The following is an 18,652-nucleotide window of genomic DNA, read 5'->3' as shown; positions in this document are numbered from 1 at the left end:
CAGCCCACAGTCAATAAAGATGGGTGCACAGGAGAACCACATGCTCAGCTCTCTGACCCACCTGCAAGGATCAGACACAGCTCTGACCTTCACCTGAAGCACTCAGCCACTCACACTCACACGCTCGGAAGCCATTGCACAGCTCTGATGCTCAGAGGCTCAGACCTCATGCTTTGATTCAAACGCAGCTAATCTGCCTGTGTACCTTAGATGCAGAGCTCATTTAAGCCTGCACATTTATGTAAGAGGAGCCTATAGCCTCCCAAGCCAGCTGTACACATCTGCAAGCTGTATTGCCGTCAGGACCTGAGCCTGCACTGATCTACAGAGCTCAGTCTCCCAGCAGCAGAGCACACTTCGCATGCCTGCTGCTTATTGCCTGGTAAGAGCCATTGCTGCTGAGAGAACCAGGAAGCAGACTTCTGGATTGTCTGCACACACACCCACGACCTGAACCTGTGAAGAGAACCATGCCAGAGGCAGCACGGACATTCTTCTCCTGTTCCTGTAACCCTGCCAAGCTGATAATCCCTGGATGCAGTATCCAGAAGAAGACAGCAGCATCAAGGCAGAGATCATCCCTCACCAGGAGAAAGGTTAGAAAACCTAAGACCCCAGTGACAGGGAAGATTTTTCCTCTCCCCTCAAGCCAGGAAGATTCCAGTGTCCAAGTCCACAGGCAGAGCCCCTGAACTCCGGACACTGGGCACAGGCTGTGACACAGCCCTGGAGGGTGAATAATAATAATAATAATAATAATAATAATAATAATAATAATAATAATAATAATAATAATACTTGTGAGTAAAGCTTTAATCCCTCTGTAATGTAAGTTGTCTCTGCCATAGAGCAGAAAGAGTTCCAGCCTCTCTGCTGGGCAAATAGCATCAGCTCCCAAGCGGCACTAAGCCAAAGGGAAAGCTCCTCTCTCTGTTTACAGTTTGATGTTTGCCAGTTAAATAACCAAATCCCTGTAGAGATTCTGTCCTAAGTTGTTTTCATAACCTTGCCCCAAACTAAACATTGATACACAGTGGTTGGGGGTGGCAGAGTTCATAAATATTAAATTTAATCAATTATATTTTTACATAAAATTTATATTGCCTGAAATTAAATTCTCTCCTCTGGCAAATAGGCGTAGGCACAGAAGTCCCCCTCTGAAACAGGGTTCTGAGTTGGCCTTGGTGCTCCTGAGGCTCTGCCTACCAGAATGTTTCTGTGACTCTGTGATTCTGTGACCAGAGCCAAACTTGGGCATCAGACTGAGCCTGGAGAAACCTCTGTGAAGCTTTGCTAAATGACATCAACCTGTGGCAAATGATCTCCTGCCTCAGAACAAGTCATTGCTGCTTGCCTGCTCTCAGATGCAGCTGGCTTTGGGCTTGTTTCTCTGCCCCCATGGCCATGCATGGCCCAGACATGGCAACCCTTTCTAGGCCAGGTGCAAACACCCCCATGGTGTATGTAGGGAGCTGCAGTCCTGTGGGAAAGGGCTGGGGATGTTAGGATCAAAGAGTGGTGGAATGGTTTGGGTTGGAAGGGACCTAAAAGAGCATCAGGTGCAAGCCCCTGAGCATGGGCAGGGACATCTGCCATTAGTTCAGGCTGCTCAGTTGCTAAGCTTGGGCACTTGCAGGGATGTGGCATCCTCTTCTCTGGGAAAGCTGTTCCAGTGTCCTGACACCTTCACCAGGAAATCGCTGCAGGCTGTGTGCCTGCTATCACTGCTTGCCGTCGGGACAGCGGCAGACAGGCTCATAAATCAGTATGGTTCGGGCCTGAGCTTCAGAAAGAGCCAAATCCGAATTGTGCCGAAGCCATTTATCGATCATGACAGCCCAAAGTGATACACTCAGCCAGCAGAGCACAGGCCCACACATCAGCACAGTCAGTCAGGGATGGCCCAGCACATCTGCACAAGTAGCGTCTTGTTCTCGTTTGACCAAGGTCCTCTGCCCACCGCCTCCGGGATAAGGTGCCCAGCTGCACGCGGAGCCGAGGTCTGTCGTTGTGAGAATCTGCCTGTTGGTTATCTCTCCTCACATCCTTGCCCATGGCTCTCCTGCACCTGCATTCCCACAGGAAATAGCTTTTCCTTCTCTGCAATCTAAGCCTCCTCTTGCAGCTCAAAGCCACTGTCTCTTGACTAGAGGTTTGCAGGCCTCTGGCATATGACCACTAAACAGAGGCTAAAGGATCTGGGCTCAGTGATGGGGAGGCTGAGGACAGCAGAGGAGTAGGCAGAGAGTGCTTGAGGAGTGCTCTAAGACATGGAGAAGGTTTTCTGCACAGTGAAGAGCAGCATGGGAAAGAAATAAAGGCACGAAATGAATCAGGAGAGGTCCAGGCTGGACATGAGGAGAGAGAAATGTCCCTGCCAGGGTAGTGCTGTGCTGCAAGACATCACCCAGCAGGGGCCTGCAGCAGCCCAAGGCTTTGTGCTTCAAGGAACACCCAGGGAGGATGCAGAGACAGCAGCAAAGGAAGGTGGCAGCAAGGTGAGCAGCTGGGTGGTGACTACAGCCTGCAGGGAAAGAGGCTGAGGGGATGCAGCAGCACAGGACAGCCTGAGGTGGAGAGGACAGAGGGGTGTGGAAGAGCTGAAAGGGCCTGGCAGAGCCAAGCTCTTCATGCCTTTGCTTCTGGCTGCTGTCTGTGCCACTGCTGCCTCTGAGGAGACAACTCCTCCTTCCAGCCCTGGGGCCTCAGTGCCTCCTTGTTCACCCTCAGGACCCTGGCAGGGTTTGTGCCACAGGCCTGCCCTTGGCATTGCTCCTGTCCACATCCTACTGCCTCAGGGAGAGCCCTGGGGAGTGAGTGAGGGACAGGATCTCCCTTCACAGGGTGTGGAGGTCAAGGCTTGGCCCTTTGGATTCATGAAAGCCCTCCAGGTGTGCTCAGCATCAGAGCCACCTTCCCCTGCTTGTCCTGCCCTCTCAGCACTGCCTCCAGTTCTCTACCCTAACCAGAGCCTGAGGACACCTTCCCAGTAGTGTCCTCCCTGGGACCCACTAACACTGCAAGAAACTTCAGAGTCTGAAGCTGACTTCAGCTTCTGGAGAGGTTTCCTCATCTTCCTCTCAGCCTCTGAGGCTTACCTGGCACCGAAGCCACCAGAGAGGTCATTAACATGCCCAGGGCTGCTCCTCTGCTGCTGATCTGGGCTGGGCTCCTGGGCTGCAGGGAGCTGCTGAAAGCAGGCAGCACAGAAAGGAGACAGCTCTGGCCAGGAGCAGCTCCTCTGCACAGCACAGCAGGGCTGAGAGCACTGCCAGGGCATCTCAGGCAGATGAGGGAGGCAGAGAGAGCTCCAAGGCGGCCAGGACCAGGAGGGTGCTGAGAACTCACTGGAGGAGAAGTCACTGCAGTCCCTGACATGGTGAGTCTGTGGGTGCAGGGCAGTGCAGGTGCAGGTCCTGGAGGCATCTCCTGCAGCTGGCACAGCCACAGCTGGTGAGCTCTGTAAGGAGGACTCCCTGCCCAGAGGCTCTCCTCAGACCATTCTGAGGAGCTGTGCAGCCCTGGGCTGCAGGCAGGGGTGGGCAGGGCTGTCCTGCAGAGCAGGGTCCCTGCAGCCCAGGGGCTGTGTGCTGGGGCAGGGACTCTGCTGCCTGCCAGCCTCAGCTCTCAGCCTGCCTGCAGAGCTCCCCATGGCGCTGTGGGCAGAAGCTGTGGGTGGGAGAAGCCCTCCCTGGCAGGGCAGGGGAGAACATGGCAAGGCAGGGTCCTTCTGCTGAGCAGAGGGTGCTGCATGGGTCAGGTTTGCTCCCAGCTGCAGCTCCCCCCTGGGCATTTCTGAGGAGCCTTTCCAGGAGATCAGGGCAGCCTTTTCTGGAAGGGAAGGAGTCTTGGCCCTGGAGTTTGCTCTCCTTGCTGGGCAGGGTGAGACTGGAATTTAGTTCTCCACTCTGCAGAAGACACTGAAGCCTCAGGTCCCCTTGGTGCTTCCTGAGCTGCTGCTGAGTCTCCGCACAGCTCCAGATCAGCCTGGGCAGTGCCCAGCTGCTGGGAGGGGTCTGCAGGGTAGAGCTGAGCACACAGCAGGTGGGATGAGCTCTGCCAGCAGGGACAGGGAGAGACCTGGGCACAGAGAAGCAGCTGCTGGCAGGGACAGCTGCAGGCAGCAGAGACATGGGCAGGCAGATGGAGAGGGATCTGCTGCCAAGAAGCCTGGCAGGGGGCATCAGGCAGCTCTGGGCCACTCTCTGCCCTGCAGACACTTTTCCCAATGCAACCTTTTGGTCTCCTCTCCTACCCAGCAGAGGCAGTGCCCTCAAAGCTGTGGGCTCCGGCTCATGAGTCGTGGCCTTGGCATCTGGACATGCAGCTGAAGGCTCCTGCAGTGTGCACACAGAAGGGTGACCAAAGGTCTTCAGTTGCACCGTGTGAGGTGCAGGGAGCAGAGCAGGGCAAGGAGAAGGCTTCACACCAAGCCCCTCTGCCTTTGTGCCTTCACTTCATTGTTTGCAGAGCTCTGCAGTGCTGCTCCCTGAGTCTCCCTTGAGCCACAGGACTCCTGCTGTGTGGGACTGGGGCTGGGCTGTGGTCACTTTGTGCTCTGACACTGGCTCTGGAGGTCCTGCCCCGGAGGTGGCTTCATGGCAACGAAGTGCCCAAGCTGCATTGGAAGCTGTGCTGAAGCCTGCCAGTGGTTGGTGGGGATGGGGCATGAGCAGAGCCCTTCCTCACTCAGCTGAGGCAGAGGCTGTTCTGTGGGCACTGAACCTTTGTTTCCAGAGAGAAGTGTCCCCTAACTTGTCACTGCTTTTCCTCCTTGGACAGGTCTCCATGGCCAGAGGCAGGCAATGTCCAACAGCAGCTCCATCACCCACTTCCTCCTGCTGCCATTCGCAGGCACACAGCAGCTGCAGCTGCTGCACTTCTGCCTCTTCCTGGCCACCTACCTGGCTGCCCTCCTGGGCAACAGCCTCATCATCACCATCATAGCCTGGCACCACCACCTGCACACCCCCATGTACTTCTTCCTCCTCAACCTCGCCCTCCTTGACCTGGGCACCATCTCCACCACTGTGCCCAAGTCCATGGCCAATTCCCTGAGGCACTCCAGGGCCATCTCCTATGCAGGATGTGTTCTCCAGCTCTTCTTTTTAGTATTCCTAATTGCTGCAGAGATTTCTCTCCTCACCATCATGGCCTACGACCGCTACGTTGCCATCTGCAGACCCCTGCACTATGGCACCCTCCTGGGCAGCAGAGCTTGTGCCCACATGGCAGCAGCTGCCTGGGCCTCTGCAGGTCTCTATGCTCTGCTGCACACAGCCAATACATTTTCCCTGCCCCTCTGCCAGGGCAATGCTGTGCACCAGTTCTTCTGTGAGATCCCCCAGATCCTCAAGCTCTCCTGCTCCACAGCCTACCTCAGGGAGGTTTGGCTTCTGGTGCCCAGTGCCTGTGTAGTCTTTGGCTGCTTTGTGTTCATTGTGGTGTCCTATGTGCAGATCTTCAGGGCAGTGCTGAGGATGCCCTCTGAGCAGGGACGCCACAAAGCCTTTGCCACCTGCCTCCCTCACCTGGCTGTGCTCTCCCTCTTTATCAGCAGTGGATCCTTTGCCTACCTGAAGCCCCCCTCCATCTCCTCCCCATTCTGGAACCTGTTTGTGTCAGTTCTGTACTCAGTGGTGCCTCCAGCAGTGAACCCTCTCATCTACAGCCTGAGGAACCAGGAGCTGAAGGCTGCCCTGAGCAAGCTGCTCACTGGATGCTTTCAGAAGCAGTAAACTGTTTCTTTTCTGCTGCAGGGCAGTTCTGGTGTCACTCAGTGCAGGCTCAGTCTGCTTCTCAGGTGTTTGCTGTTTGTGGTGGACTTTTAATCCTGTTTCCTTCCCCTTTCTTGTTCCCTCTGTGCTTTGTTTTTCTGACTGAGAGTCTATGCAGGAGGAGCTCTGATCCTTGCTTGGGTAAACCAACAAAAGGACCTTTCAGTAACATTTCTGTTCCTGAGATCCTTCCTCCAAGAGTTTTCTGGAGCTCCAGGGACAATTCCTGTGTGCAGAGTTGGCAGAGAAAAGAGTCCCAGACTAGCAGCACTGCCAGGCAGCAGCACTCCCTGTACCCCCTGGCCCCTTCCCAACACAGACTGGCTCCTTCCGGTGCCACTTGGATCTCCTGGACCCCTCCTGGTACAACCTCTTCCTCAGCCCAGTAAAAACTGATTCCCTGACCCTGTCCCACACCAGCTCCATCCATCCCAATACCAATTCCATATCTTGACCCCTCCCTGATGCCCTGATCCCATCCCACTGTAGACTCCCAGTCCCAACAGAGTCCCTTGAAGCCCTCAGTGTACAGACTTGGCCTTGTCCCAGCAAAAACTGATTCTCCTCATCCCATCCCAGTACAGCCTGAGACCCACCCCAGAACAAACTGGGAGCCCTGGATAGGTGCCAGTGTCAAATGAATTCCTTCCAAGGGCAAAGTCAGTAATGTGACCACGCTCCCAGAGCAGGCTGTGTTCCTTGCCAGTAAAAACAGCAGAGCCTGAACAGCTCCCAGTACAGCTGTGGCCTCCTCCCAGAACAATCTGGATCCTCTTGCCCTCTCCCAAAATCCTCCCAGTCCCATCCCAGTACAGAGTGCATCCCCTGCCTCCCTCCTAGCACTGACTGCATCCATTCCAGTACAAACAGGACACACCCAGCACAGTCTGGGCCCTGTCCCAGTCCAAACAGGGACCCTTTAATCTCTCCAAGTACACCTCAGGCCTTGTCCCAGTAGGAACTGGATCCCTGATCCCCTCCCAGCACAGACTGGGTAAAGCTTGCTCTAAACTTCATCCCTTGGTCCCTTCCCAGTACAGACCAGACCTGACCCAGTACAACTGGGGTCCCCTCTTGTTGGAGAGACTCTTGCTAGCAGAGGACACGAAATGATGAACAAGAGCAACCTGTGCTGGGAAGTGTCCTTGGGCCTGTCTCTGGCTCAGGAAACCAAACTGTAAGCAGTGAGCACCCCACACACAGCTGCAGTGGGCAGAGTTAGCCAGCCTGGGGGCTGCCCCTGTAGAGTGTTGTTGTGTACAACCCAATCCGTGCCTCACCTGTAACCCTGCACCATCCACACGTAACCAATCTCAGTCTTGCAGGAAAGCATCTAAGTGTCTGTGACACCAGAAATAAACAGACTGTGACCACCTAAGCACATTGGGGAACAAAGAGTCATTCTACCCAGGTGCTCCACCAGCACCCTCTCTCCATTCCAGTCACCTCAGTACAAGCAGCATCTCCTGAACCCCTCCCAGCACAGCTGTGGCCTCCTCCCAGCACACAGAGGATTGTTTCCCATCTCCCAGCACAGTCTGGCTCCCCTGCACACCCTCATTGCACATCCTCTGCAAACCCTCATTGCACCCCAGCACAGCCTGGGCCTCACTGCAGTGCCAACAGGACCCCCCCAGTGCCAGCCCAGCTCACACTGGGCTCTCCTCCCCCTGCAGACTGAGCCTCTTTAACCCCTCCCAGCACAGCCTGGCCCAGGCCCAGCACAAACTGCATGCCCTGCTCTGCTCCCAGGGCAGACTGGCTCTGGCCAGAGCACAAACTGGACACCCTGTGTGGTGAGGCAGATCTCGCGGAGAAGGGCTGAACTCACTATGCAAGGACACTGCACAATCCAATGTGGATCAAAAGCGAGTGACAACTTTATTTAGTAGCCACGCGCTTATATGTGTTACAGATAATATATGCATACATGTAAGAAGCTAAATGGCTGAATCTCTAAATACCCCATTTGCATGGTGCACCTACTTGCTACATGCAGCTGCAAGCAGCAAACTACTTCTTATCTTATTCAGAGTTAGCTGTATCCTGCTCTGCTTGAGTTGTCTGCTGACTCATCAAGGACAGTGCCTCCCTAGCTGGTTATATTAAATGCTGCCTTTGTTTATTCAATATGTCTTTGTTTCTTCAATGTGGCCTTTGTTTCAGTGTGGCCTAGCACAACCTTAATTTAGTTCCATATACTCATCCTGCTTGCCCACCTCTAAGTCATGTCCATTTTCCTTTAGCCATTCTGCAACAACCCTGAGCTCATCCCAGTACTGACTGGGCCTTGGCCCACACAACCTGGGTCCCATCAACATCTCTAAGCACAGCCCTGGCCTTGTCCCAGCATGACCTGGTTCCACTGATGCCCTCCCAGTACCAACTGGGTCTCCCTTCAGTGCAGAGTGGATCCCCTGTCCCCTTCCAGCAGTGCCTGTGTCCATTACAGTACCAACTGCACATCTGAGCCCACCCCAGTATGGTCTGAGCCCTGTCCCAGTTCTAACAGTGTCCCTTTAAGCATTCCAAGGACAGACCAAGCCTTGTCCCAGTAGAAACTGGAGTGGCTGGAGAGCAGCCAAACAGAAAGGGATCTGGGGGTGCTGATTGATACCCGCCTGAACATGAGCCAGCAGTGTGCCCAGGTGGCCAAGAGAGCCAGTGGCATCCTGGCCTGCATCAGGAATGGTGTGGCCAGCAGGAGTAGGGAGGTCATTCTGCCCCTGTACTCTGCACTGGTTAGACCTCACCTTGAGTGCTGTGTTCAGTTCTGGGCGCCCCAGTTTAGAAGGGACATTGAGATGCTTGAGCATGTCCAGAGAAGGGCGGCAAGGCTGGTGAGAGACCTTGAGCACAGCCCTACGAGGAGAGGCTGAGGGAGCTGGGATTGGTTAGCCTGGAGAAGAGGAGGCTCAGGGGTGACCTTATTGCTGTCTACAACTACCTGAGGGTTGGTTGTGGCCAGGAGGAGGTTGCTCTCTTCTCTCAGGTGGCCAGCACCAGAACGAGAGGACACAGCCTCAGGCTGTGCCAGGGGAAATTTAGGCTGGAGGTGAGGAGAAAGTTCTTCACTGAGAGAGTCATTGGACACTGGAATGGGCTGCCCGGGGAGGTGGTGGAGTCGCCGTCCCTGGAGCTGTTCAAGGCAGGACTGGACGTGGCACTTGGTGCCATGGTCTGGCCTTGAGCTCTGTGGTAAAGGGTTGGACTGGATGATCTGTGAGGTCTCTTCCAACCTTGGTGATACTCTGATACTGTGATACTTTTATCCCCTCCCAGCATAGACCTGGCAGCATCTCAGTCAAAACTGAGCCCCTTTAACCCCTGTCAGTACAGACAGGACAAGCTCTAGCATAGACTGGCTCCACTCTTCCCCTCCCAGTACAGCCTGTGCCCCATCCCAGTACACATTGATCCCCTGGTCCCATGCCAGTACAGTTTCACTCTCATCCCAGTCCAAACCTGATCCCCTGATGCCCAGCACATACTGGATCCCTTTTAGCTCTCTCAGCACAGACTGGGCCCTGTCAGAGTAGAAACTGGATACCCTGACCCCCTCCCAGCACAGACTGGGCAAGGCACCAGGTCCAGCCTGGCTGCCTTTAACCTCTCCCAGTAAAGTCTGGGCAGTCACATTGCAAACTGGATCCTCTGCTCCCAGTCCACTGCAGACTGGATCCCTCCCTTGTCCAAACTGGATCCCATTAAAGCCTCCAAGGATAGACTTGGCCCTGTCCCAGGTGCATTTGTTCCCCTAATGCCTTCCCAGCACAGACTGGGCTGCAATCCAGTACAAACTGGATCCCCTTCACCCTCCCTGCACTGAGTGGATCCCTGCAAGTGTAAAATGGACACTCTGACCCCTCCCAGTACTCACTGAACTCACTCCCAGGACAACCTGCACCCCTCAGCACCATCCCACTTCACTCTGGACCTTTTCTGGCACAAATCAGATCTGTTGATCCCCTCCCAGTCCAGACTGGGCCATGAGCCAGTGCAAACTGTTTTGCTTTTCCCCTTCCCACTTTGCATTTGGCTCAGCACAGCCTGGCCTCTGTCCCAGTGCAAGTTGGATCTTTGGACACCTTCCCCATAGACACTTGGTTCCACCCCATTACTGACTGGATCTTCTGATCCCTTCCAATACACCTTGGGCCCCTCACACTCTCTCCAGCCAGTGTCACCAAGCCCTACCCCTAATCCTTGCTCCTCCCCAGACTTTAGGCCCCTGCTCTAGCCCAAAGGATCTGAGCCCTTCCCTCACCTCACTCCTTAAGACTCAGTTTCTCTCCAAAACATCTCTGACTATGCCCCCATTGCTCACTCTGGCCTCAGCCTTCACTCCTGGCATTGACTCCTCCATCTAAACCCCAGCCCTCTGCCCAGCCCAAGCCAAATCCCTGTCCTTAGAGCTGGCCCTCTAAGGTGCCCAGCACCCCCCAGCAGGACACTAAAGCCTCTCCTCAGCCTTGGCCAGAGATCTAGACCTCAAAGGCAGCTCTGAGCTCTTAGCCCTCCCTTGAACACCTCATCCCCAAACCTTCTTCCTGTGCTCTGACCTCTCACCTTTTCCCCCTCCCCCCCCGACTGATTCTGCTTAGCCCCTGGCACAGAGCAGGATCTGTGAGCTCCCTGAGCAGCCACATGGCCTTGGAAGAGGAGCAGGAGGTGGCCTGTGGCTGAGCAGATGATGGACACCAGCAGGAGATGGGTGGCAATGCCATGGGGAGCTGAGCTGTGCCTCAGCATCTCAGGGCCAGCAGCAGGCACAAGGCTGTGCAGGGGTTGGGAGGTCACTGCTGCCTCAGAAGTTGAGAGGGCAGCAGCAGGAAGAGGGCAGCAAAGGGACTGGGGGGTCACTTCTTGCTGCAGCAGCTGAAGGGCAGCCCTGACTCCTGCCTGGGCTCTGTGCTTTTGGGCTGCCAGCTGCCAGTGTCCCCAGCAGGCAGCAGAAGGCCTGTGGTGGGCAAGGCACTTGTGTGAGTCTCTGTCCCTGAGCACCTGGTGGCCTCTGCAGGAAGAGGCTTGGGGCTGGGTTGTCACCTCCCTGCCCCCTGAGTGCCTGAGGGGACAGCAGCAGGCACAGGCCTTGGGAGCCCATGCAGAGCTTTCTGCTGCCCTCTCAGCTGCCAGCCACAAGGGAGCCTGAAGGGCAAGAGGTGCAGGCGTGGGACAGCACAGGACAGGCTGCAGTGGACATGGCCAAGGGTTCTGGCCAGGCTGAAAGGCCCAAGAGCATTGAGGCATTTGTCCCATCAGCTCTGGAAGTTGCTTCTGCTCCCATGGCAGCTGAGATGAAACTTTATTTGGAGGGTCTCAGGTGCTGCCTTTGCAAGGCCTCGGGGTCAGGGCTTGGCCTTTCTGCTTCACAAACCAAGCCCAGGGATTGCTGCCCTGCACTGTGCCTTTGTTTGCCTGCAGCCATGGCCCCTGTGAGCTGCTCTAACAAGGCCCTGGGAGGCTTTGTCAGTAACAACCCTCAGTGAGGCCAATCAATGCTTCAAGGTAGTTGAGGTTTTGCTTCTGACTTCCTGAGCAGTTTCTTCAGGCTCCTCTCAGTACCTGTGATGAGCCCCAGGTGCACTCAGGAGCTGTTTGTGTCTCTGAAGCTCTCTCCAAGCTGTCAAAGTGCAGCTAACAAAGCTCATTTGGGCAGAGGTGAGAATTCAGCAATGATTCCAGCCCAGGAGGTCTGCACTGGCAGAAGCTCTCCCTCGAGGACTGGCAGTGAATGGACAACTTTGCTCCTCGCCTGTGGGAATGCAGGTGCAGGAGAGCCATGGGAAAGGATGTGAGGAGAAGTAAACAATGAGCAGATTCTTACAATAACAGACCTTGGTTCTCACAAGCAACTGACCCACTCATCTCAGAAGAAGCAGGTAATGGGGGCTCTGCTAAGGAGAATAACAGGGCCTGTATGTATGCAGGTGGGGTGGGTTGTCCCTGACTAATTATGCTCATGTGCAGGCCTGTGCTCTGCTGGCTGAGTGTGTATGTTTTGGGCTGTGTGTAATAAAATTGGCTTCTGCATAATTCATATTGAATCATCTGAAAACCCTCGTGGCGAGTCGCAACCACACTGGTCTATGGGTTTGTTCACCACGGCCCAACGGCAAGCAGTGATAGCAGGCAGCACGGCCTGCGACATCTGGTGCACCGAACAGTGGGATCTGACCCCCCCTTCGGGTGAACGGAACCGAGAGGCTTAACCTTCCTCCGCAGCTGCAAGTTCTCCTTCTGGGGGATGTGAAGATGGCTGACGAGAGAGAAAGGGCGCGGGAGACTGGCCGCATCAATCCCTGCATGCCTAGAGAGGTAACTAGATTCTGCCCCTGATCAGGGCAGATGGCTGGGGAGGGGATGGGGTCTACACTCAGCAAGGAACAAGAGGCAGTAGTGAAGCTCCTCCAATGTTTTCTCTCTAAGAGAGGTTTATCGTGTGATGGTCAGACATTACAGGCCCTGTTTCGGTGGGCAAACAAACGTTTTCTGCTTTCTGGAGTGGAGGCAGCTTTTGAAGTGGTCACTTGGGAGGCTATGGGACAAGCTCTGAAAAAAGAGGTGACTGAGGGCTCCAAAGACACTGAAAGACTTTTCTTTCCATGGCAATTGATCTTTGACACCCTGGTGACTATCAGACTTTGGAGAACTGATAAGAAACACCTATCCTGCACACAAACTTTTGGCCCTGTTAACCGATCACTGCATAGAACAGAGGCCCATTCGGTCTGAAAGCCCAGTACAAGATTTAACTTTCTTTACAGATGTGGGGAAAAAATCTCGCAAAGCAGTTGCAACTTGGGTGGGTCAGGATGGCTGGATGGAACACATTCTGTCAGCATCCCCACAGGACTCACTGCAAATGTTAGAACTTAAGGCAGTGGTGTGGGTTTTTCAGAATTGGTCAGCCGAACCTGTCAATATAGTGTCTGACTCCCTCTATGTTGTGGGTGTGGTGTGGTGATTAGAATGTGCAATGCTTAGAGAAGTCTCCAATGCCCTTTTATTTGAACTTCTTCAATCCCTGTTGTCGCTGCTGAACCATCGCTCATCTCCCTATTTCATTACCCACATACGCAGCCACCAGAGCACAGAGGGCTTAGCAGCTGGCAACAACAGAGCAGACTGCCTGGTAGTGCCTGCTTGGAGTGGGCTGCCAGTTAACAGCTTTGAGCAAGCGCATCTGTCGCATTCCTTTTTTCACCAGGCTGCAAAGATGCTGTCGCGGAAGGTAGTTTGGGAGGTTGTGGGGAAAATACGTGGAGACTCACTTGTGGATTTTCAAGTGATTTATTGCTCAAACACGGAGATCCCCCTCCCGAACTAAATTCCCCACGTGAGTTCTTTTGGATTGAAGTTGTAAAATAACAGTTCAGAAAATAGCAGATAAAAGAGAGTCTGTGATTTCTTTAGAGTTCCTTTGAGTCTTTAAAGTTACTCAGTCTTTAGGTAAAGAGTTCTTTCTCCAATTTACTCACTGTTCATAGTTCAGTTCAGCAAAGTTCGAAGGTTTTGGGCGGTGTCCCTTTGTTCGTCAGGATCGGGCCCAAGCAGGTTTCAGGCCTCTGCGAGCCCCTCGTCGGGCAGGGCCGATCAGGAACGTGAGGGCACCGCGTCAGGAGCGAGGCAGGCAGGCAGGCTAGCGAGCGAGCGGGTAGGAGCAGGTACCAGCAAGCTCAAGCCAGCAAGCCCCGATCCAGGAAGGCACACCATTTTTATAATGTTCAAAAGAGGTGTAACCCTCCAGTCCAAGCTATTTTACGTTATTCTTGCAGATTGGCACAAAATTACAATTAACCTATATAATTGGACAGTTCTTACCAAAACAACCTGTAGGACCACCCAAAGCTCGGCCCACACCAGGTGTCGAGCGGGCATGAGAACTGCCGTTCCCCCTAGCCAAAACAGTGGCCATTGTTTACCTTTTATCTCGACTAGGGAGAGACTTTCTCATGGGGCTGAAGGACTGTTTTGGTTTATGATACTTCTGGCTTAAAATGTGAGACACTGAAACTTTTACAGCAGGGAGGCCTGCTAAGGGCTTCTGCTACCCTCCATGACAGATGCTCGTCAGGCAGTTCCAGATATCCAGCAATGATGCACAGGGCATCGTCAATACTTGCTCGTACTGTCAACAAATGGGTTTTGGTATGGAACTAGGAGTGAACCTCAGAGGCCTGTTACCCTTACAGGTCTGGCAGATGGATGTGACTCACATTGCAGAATTTGGCCACCAGCGATATGTACATGTCTGCATCAATGCCTTCTCATTGGTCGTTTGGGCAACAGCACAACCTGGTGAAACAGCTCAACACGTCATGAAACATTTATATGTGTGTTGCGCGGTCTTAGGTGTCCCATTGCAAATCAAAACAGATAATGGCCCGGCCTATATCTCTCAAACATTTAGGGACTTTTGTCAGAAGTGGGGCGTTCAGCATGTCACTGGAATCCCTTATTCCCCCACTGGCCAGGCTATGGTGGAAAGGGCACATCAGACTCTAAAGGCTTTGCTCAATGAACAAGAGAGAGGGGAAAGTAGAAGTGCTCCAAATGAACGATTAGGAAAAGCATTGAATGTGCTAAACTACCTGCGACTAGCAGGCGATAGGCAAGAACTGCCAGTGGTAATACATGGGAGTCATTTATGTAGAGAAAACAGGAAAGCAAAGGAGAAATTTCTTGTACAATATAAAGATTTAGATACAGGAGAATGGAAGGGCCCTGCAGAGGTAAAAATGACCTGCCAAGGTTACATGTGTTTACTTACAGGGAAGGGCATATGGTGGGTTCCACCATGATGGGTCAAACCGTGGAGACAGACTCCGGCGGATCCACCGTCAGGATAATGATTTTACCATGGGCAAAAGGTACAAGCCCCACACAAATGGGGTATACCACCCCCCCCCCCCCCCCCTCCTCCCTCCTTCCCCATAAAAGCACAGCTTGGTGTTGGGAGGCCCCCCCCACCTCCCTCCCCTGGCGCCTGCTGGTCCAGCAGACCTACACTCCCCTCCCCACTCCTTGCAACTTCTTCAGCTGAGATGAGCAGCTGATCCTTAAAGTGGCAGACTTACATTTTCTTTTTATGTTTTGCTGACTCTGCTTTCCTGATGCAAATTTTGATAATGCAATTTTGATAATATTTTTAGCCTTCTGCTTGTACATGGGTTTTTAGACATTACTAGATAAGCTGTTAAGTGCTTGTTAGTGGTAATACTGTATTAGAGTAAGAATATTAAGTTTATAGTTGTCTTTACCTGGGTAAGATTGATAGAATAGCAAATGATTTTTTTTTTTTAGTTAGCTGACTTACACAGGTTTTTTTTTCCCCTTTTTCCTTTTATTTTTTAACATGCTGGCAGCTCAAGAGAGCTCTCTGTAATACAGCATCTTGGATTCCCTTTTTCTTTCATACTGGCTTAATGGTATTTGAAAATTTTTCTTCATTTTAGCAATTTTTGGCATTAATATAGTTAAGGATAGCAGCTTATGTGCTAGTTTGAAGCAGGGTAGAATGTTTTGGTGAGAAGAACTAGATCATAGGCTGTGAAAGGAAAACAAAGGTGATGTCTCCTTCCCTCAGAGTCTTGCTGAAGAAGAAATGAAAACATTAACACTCTTGCAATTTTTTTTTTCACTCACTCTGCCTTGGGCTTCTGACTGAGCTGCATCTCCCTAACCTCACCTTCCACTCACTTTTCCTTCTTAACCTCTTGGCTGAACCTCTATTCTTCCTTGGGACTGGGGTAAGGTTGAGAGGGGCAGGGGGAAGGTGCAGGTGTGGTTGAGAGCTCCTCTTGGGGACTCAGGTTTCTGGGAGGGGAGTTGTGTTTCTGTATTACTTTTACCTTGTATATTTCTGTCTATAACTGTATGTACTGTAAATATCTGCTTGTATATTGTGCTAGCTGTAAATAAATAGCTTCATTTATATTCCCAGAGCCGGCTGAGTCTAGTCTCGGTAACTTCTAAAGTGTTGGGGGGCGGGGAACACCCAAACCATCACGTATCTTTAGTTGGCTCCCCCAACGTGGGGCAAATTCATTTTGAGTGACTGTTAATTAACTCTGGGAATCAGAATGAAGCTAATGAAGCAGCTATTTTACTTGGTGGGGGCTACTGTGTGGTCTGTTTTCTGTTTCCTTGTGCACAATTGGATCAAAGCCCACATTGGTTATTTCTTGCTTAATGTAGTTTTTAAGAAGGTCAAAGCTAAACTCGCAACTCTTTTCTGGAGCTGGGGTGATCTCATTCTTGGGTATGATGATTTTAATGCCTCTGAAAGTTTTACCAGTAATATTACAGGGGTATTTATCAATAATTTTACAAGCAATCAAAACACTGCTTTATCTACAGCACTGATGAGAGTTATCTTACCCCAAACTGAGATGCCAGACCCTTGTTCAGAATTTTATTCATGGCAGGCTATGGCATTTCTGGTGGGTGTGATTTTAGGTCTTGTAATTTTGATTTTCATATTAATTCTGCCATTCTGTGTGAAAAATTCGAGTGCAATGCCTGTAAGAACTAGGAAGCTGTCTGTGTCCAAACCGAAAGGGACAGTGTCGCAAAAACAAAGCGATCCAAACCAAAACAAAGATAACTCAGGGAGAACACCACCTTCTTCCCAACAAGGGACAGCTACCACTATGCCTTCCTTGCCAGATTCTGGGAAGGCTGCCAATACTCCTAGAGGCAAAGATAACATGGCAGGATTGGCAGGCGTCCCAGGAGTACAGGCAAATAATCAAAGCCAGAATGTTCCCACTACTAGTAACACCAGTAACACTAACTCAGCAAGTTCGAATCCCCAGCCAGCAGACAACCAGAACCCTGTTAGCTCTAAGTCAGATCTGAACTCACAGGCCTCAGGTCAGACCCCCAATGATTCAAACTCTCCAGTAGACACGTTAAAGTCTGTCACTGTGCAGGCCTTTTTGGCAGCTGCTAAAGCAAAAGCCAAGAAACAGCATTTGACAAAGTGTGATTCAAAGGAGGATGTAAGAGAGGGGACCTCTAGTGAGCAAGAGGAGTTAGAGGAGGCATCTCGTCTTTGGGATCTAGTGAACATGCTCAGATCTCAGTACTCTTATGAGAAGAGCACTGTGAGGTTGGCTGCCAAGAAAGGATGGTTCTGATGAGTTTAAGAATGCTCTTAGGAAAGTTCTGTTTCTAGGCCAAGGACAACCAGATCAACAATAGGAAGAGGAGGAGGATGACATCCAGGACTCCAACGATCCACTCAGGTCAGGGAAGTTAGAAAGGAATACTCAAGGGAATCAGGAGAGCCAATCCTAATCTGGCTAGTGAGATGCCATAGCATTGGTGCCAATGCCCTGCAGGTAGGAGACAAGTCTGCCAAACACCTAGGACCACTCACTAAGGAGAGTGGAGTGGACAAATACCTAGCAAGTCCTCTTGGAAAGGTTAGCTTGTGGACACGCCTCCTGTTGGCTGTGGCTATGAGATATCCTTCCCGACATGATCTGCCATGGGCTGCCAAGAAGTGGAACACCATTGAGCAGGGAATTAAGCTTCTGAAGGAGTTTGCTATGAAGGAAGTGCTCTATGGAGATTATGGCACACATGAGCCAGATGACTTTCCTCTTGGAACAGGTCTCATGAAGAAGCTTATTAAGCTTGCTCCTTCATCCTATGCTAATATCTTGGCCAGCAAGTTCCTATCAAGGAGTGATAATGGAAGGTCTTTCACTGTTGGTGAGTTCACTGACCACTTCAGGCAGGTAGAGGACAGCTTGGCACATTCTGCCATAATCTGTGCCTTAAAACCCCTAGGTACAGAGATAAAAGAAGGAATTAAAGATTGCATTAAGGATAGCATTGAGAATGGCATTAGAAATGGCATGAAAGAACTGAAGGAGGTTCTCAGAAACATTACCAATCTGATAAAAGATACTGTCCCTGCATCATCTGAATGGGTGCCTGTTTCTGCCATCAGGAACAGACGCCCACCTCCTGCAAGGCAATTCCAGCCCAGGAGGAGACAAATTCCACCCAGACATCAGCAATCATGTGCGTCACTGTGGATACTTCTGCGTGACACATATGGTGAGAACATGAACAAGTGGGATGGTCAACCTACTTCAGCTCTTTCAAAGAGAGTCAGGGAACTGCAGAGTGGCAGAAACAGAGGCAGCAATGCCAGAAAAGTAGCTGTCACTTCTTCAGCTCCCCAGAGCAACGGCAATTTCTGTCACAACAACACCAATCACTGTGTACACCCTACATGCCATGTTCAGCATTAGGGGTGCCCTGCCTCCAGCCAGGAGGAGGAAAGGGATAGTGGAGAGAACCGAATCTATTGGAATGTATTCATTAGGTGGCCTGGCAGTTCAAAAGTTTGGAAATACAGGGCTTTAGTTGACACAGGAGCTCAGTGTATTTTGTTGCCATCCAATTGCAAAGGGACAGAGTCCATATCTATTTTTAGAATCACTGGTGGATCTCAAGAGTTAACCAAGTTCCAGGCTGAGATCAGTTTAACTGGTCAAGAGTGGAAGACACATACTATTGTAACTGGTCCTGATGTGCCTTGCATTCTGGGAATTGACTTTTTGAGACAAGGTTGTTTCAAAGATCCTAAGGGTCACAAATAGGCTTTTGGAAGAGCATCTGTAGAGATTAAGGATGGTAACTGGAAATTGTCCATTAGACCTGAACTTTCAGATGAATCTGCAGTTGTGGGACATCATGACATAGACGACCTGGAAATGCCAATTGCATCTCAATCTGTGCACCACAGGCAGTACAGAACTAACTGTGACTCTTTGTTGCCCATTCATCAGCTGATTCGTCAACTGGAGAGTCAGGCTGTCATCGAGAAAGCTCATTCACCTTTCAGCAGTCCC

At 51.8% G+C, this 18,652-nt stretch overlaps 1 protein-coding gene across 1 annotated transcript; it reads left to right on the top strand.

Annotated features, from left to right (window-relative positions):
- Positions 1-4,805: 4,805 nt before the first annotated feature.
- LOC135174198 (olfactory receptor 14J1-like) lies at positions 4,806-5,848 on the top strand. Its single transcript, XM_064141431.1, has one exon. It carries the CDS (start codon positions 4,806-4,808, stop codon positions 5,736-5,738), a length of 933 nt encoding a protein of 310 aa, XP_063997501.1. The 3' UTR covers positions 5,739-5,848.
- Positions 5,849-18,652: the final 12,804 nt, after the last annotated feature.

This window comes from Pogoniulus pusillus, unplaced genomic scaffold, assembly GCF_015220805.1.
Source record: "Pogoniulus pusillus isolate bPogPus1 unplaced genomic scaffold, bPogPus1.pri scaffold_50_arrow_ctg1, whole genome shotgun sequence".
Lineage (NCBI taxonomy): Eukaryota > Metazoa > Chordata > Aves > Piciformes > Lybiidae > Pogoniulus > Pogoniulus pusillus.
This window is presented reverse-complemented; position numbering and strand designations above follow the sequence as displayed.

Bases quoted from the DNA above. Each gene is read 5' to 3' on its own strand.
- LOC135174198 (XM_064141431.1), top strand. From the start codon at position 4,806: ATGTCCAACAGCAGCTCCATCACCCACTTCCTCCTGCTGCCATTCGCA.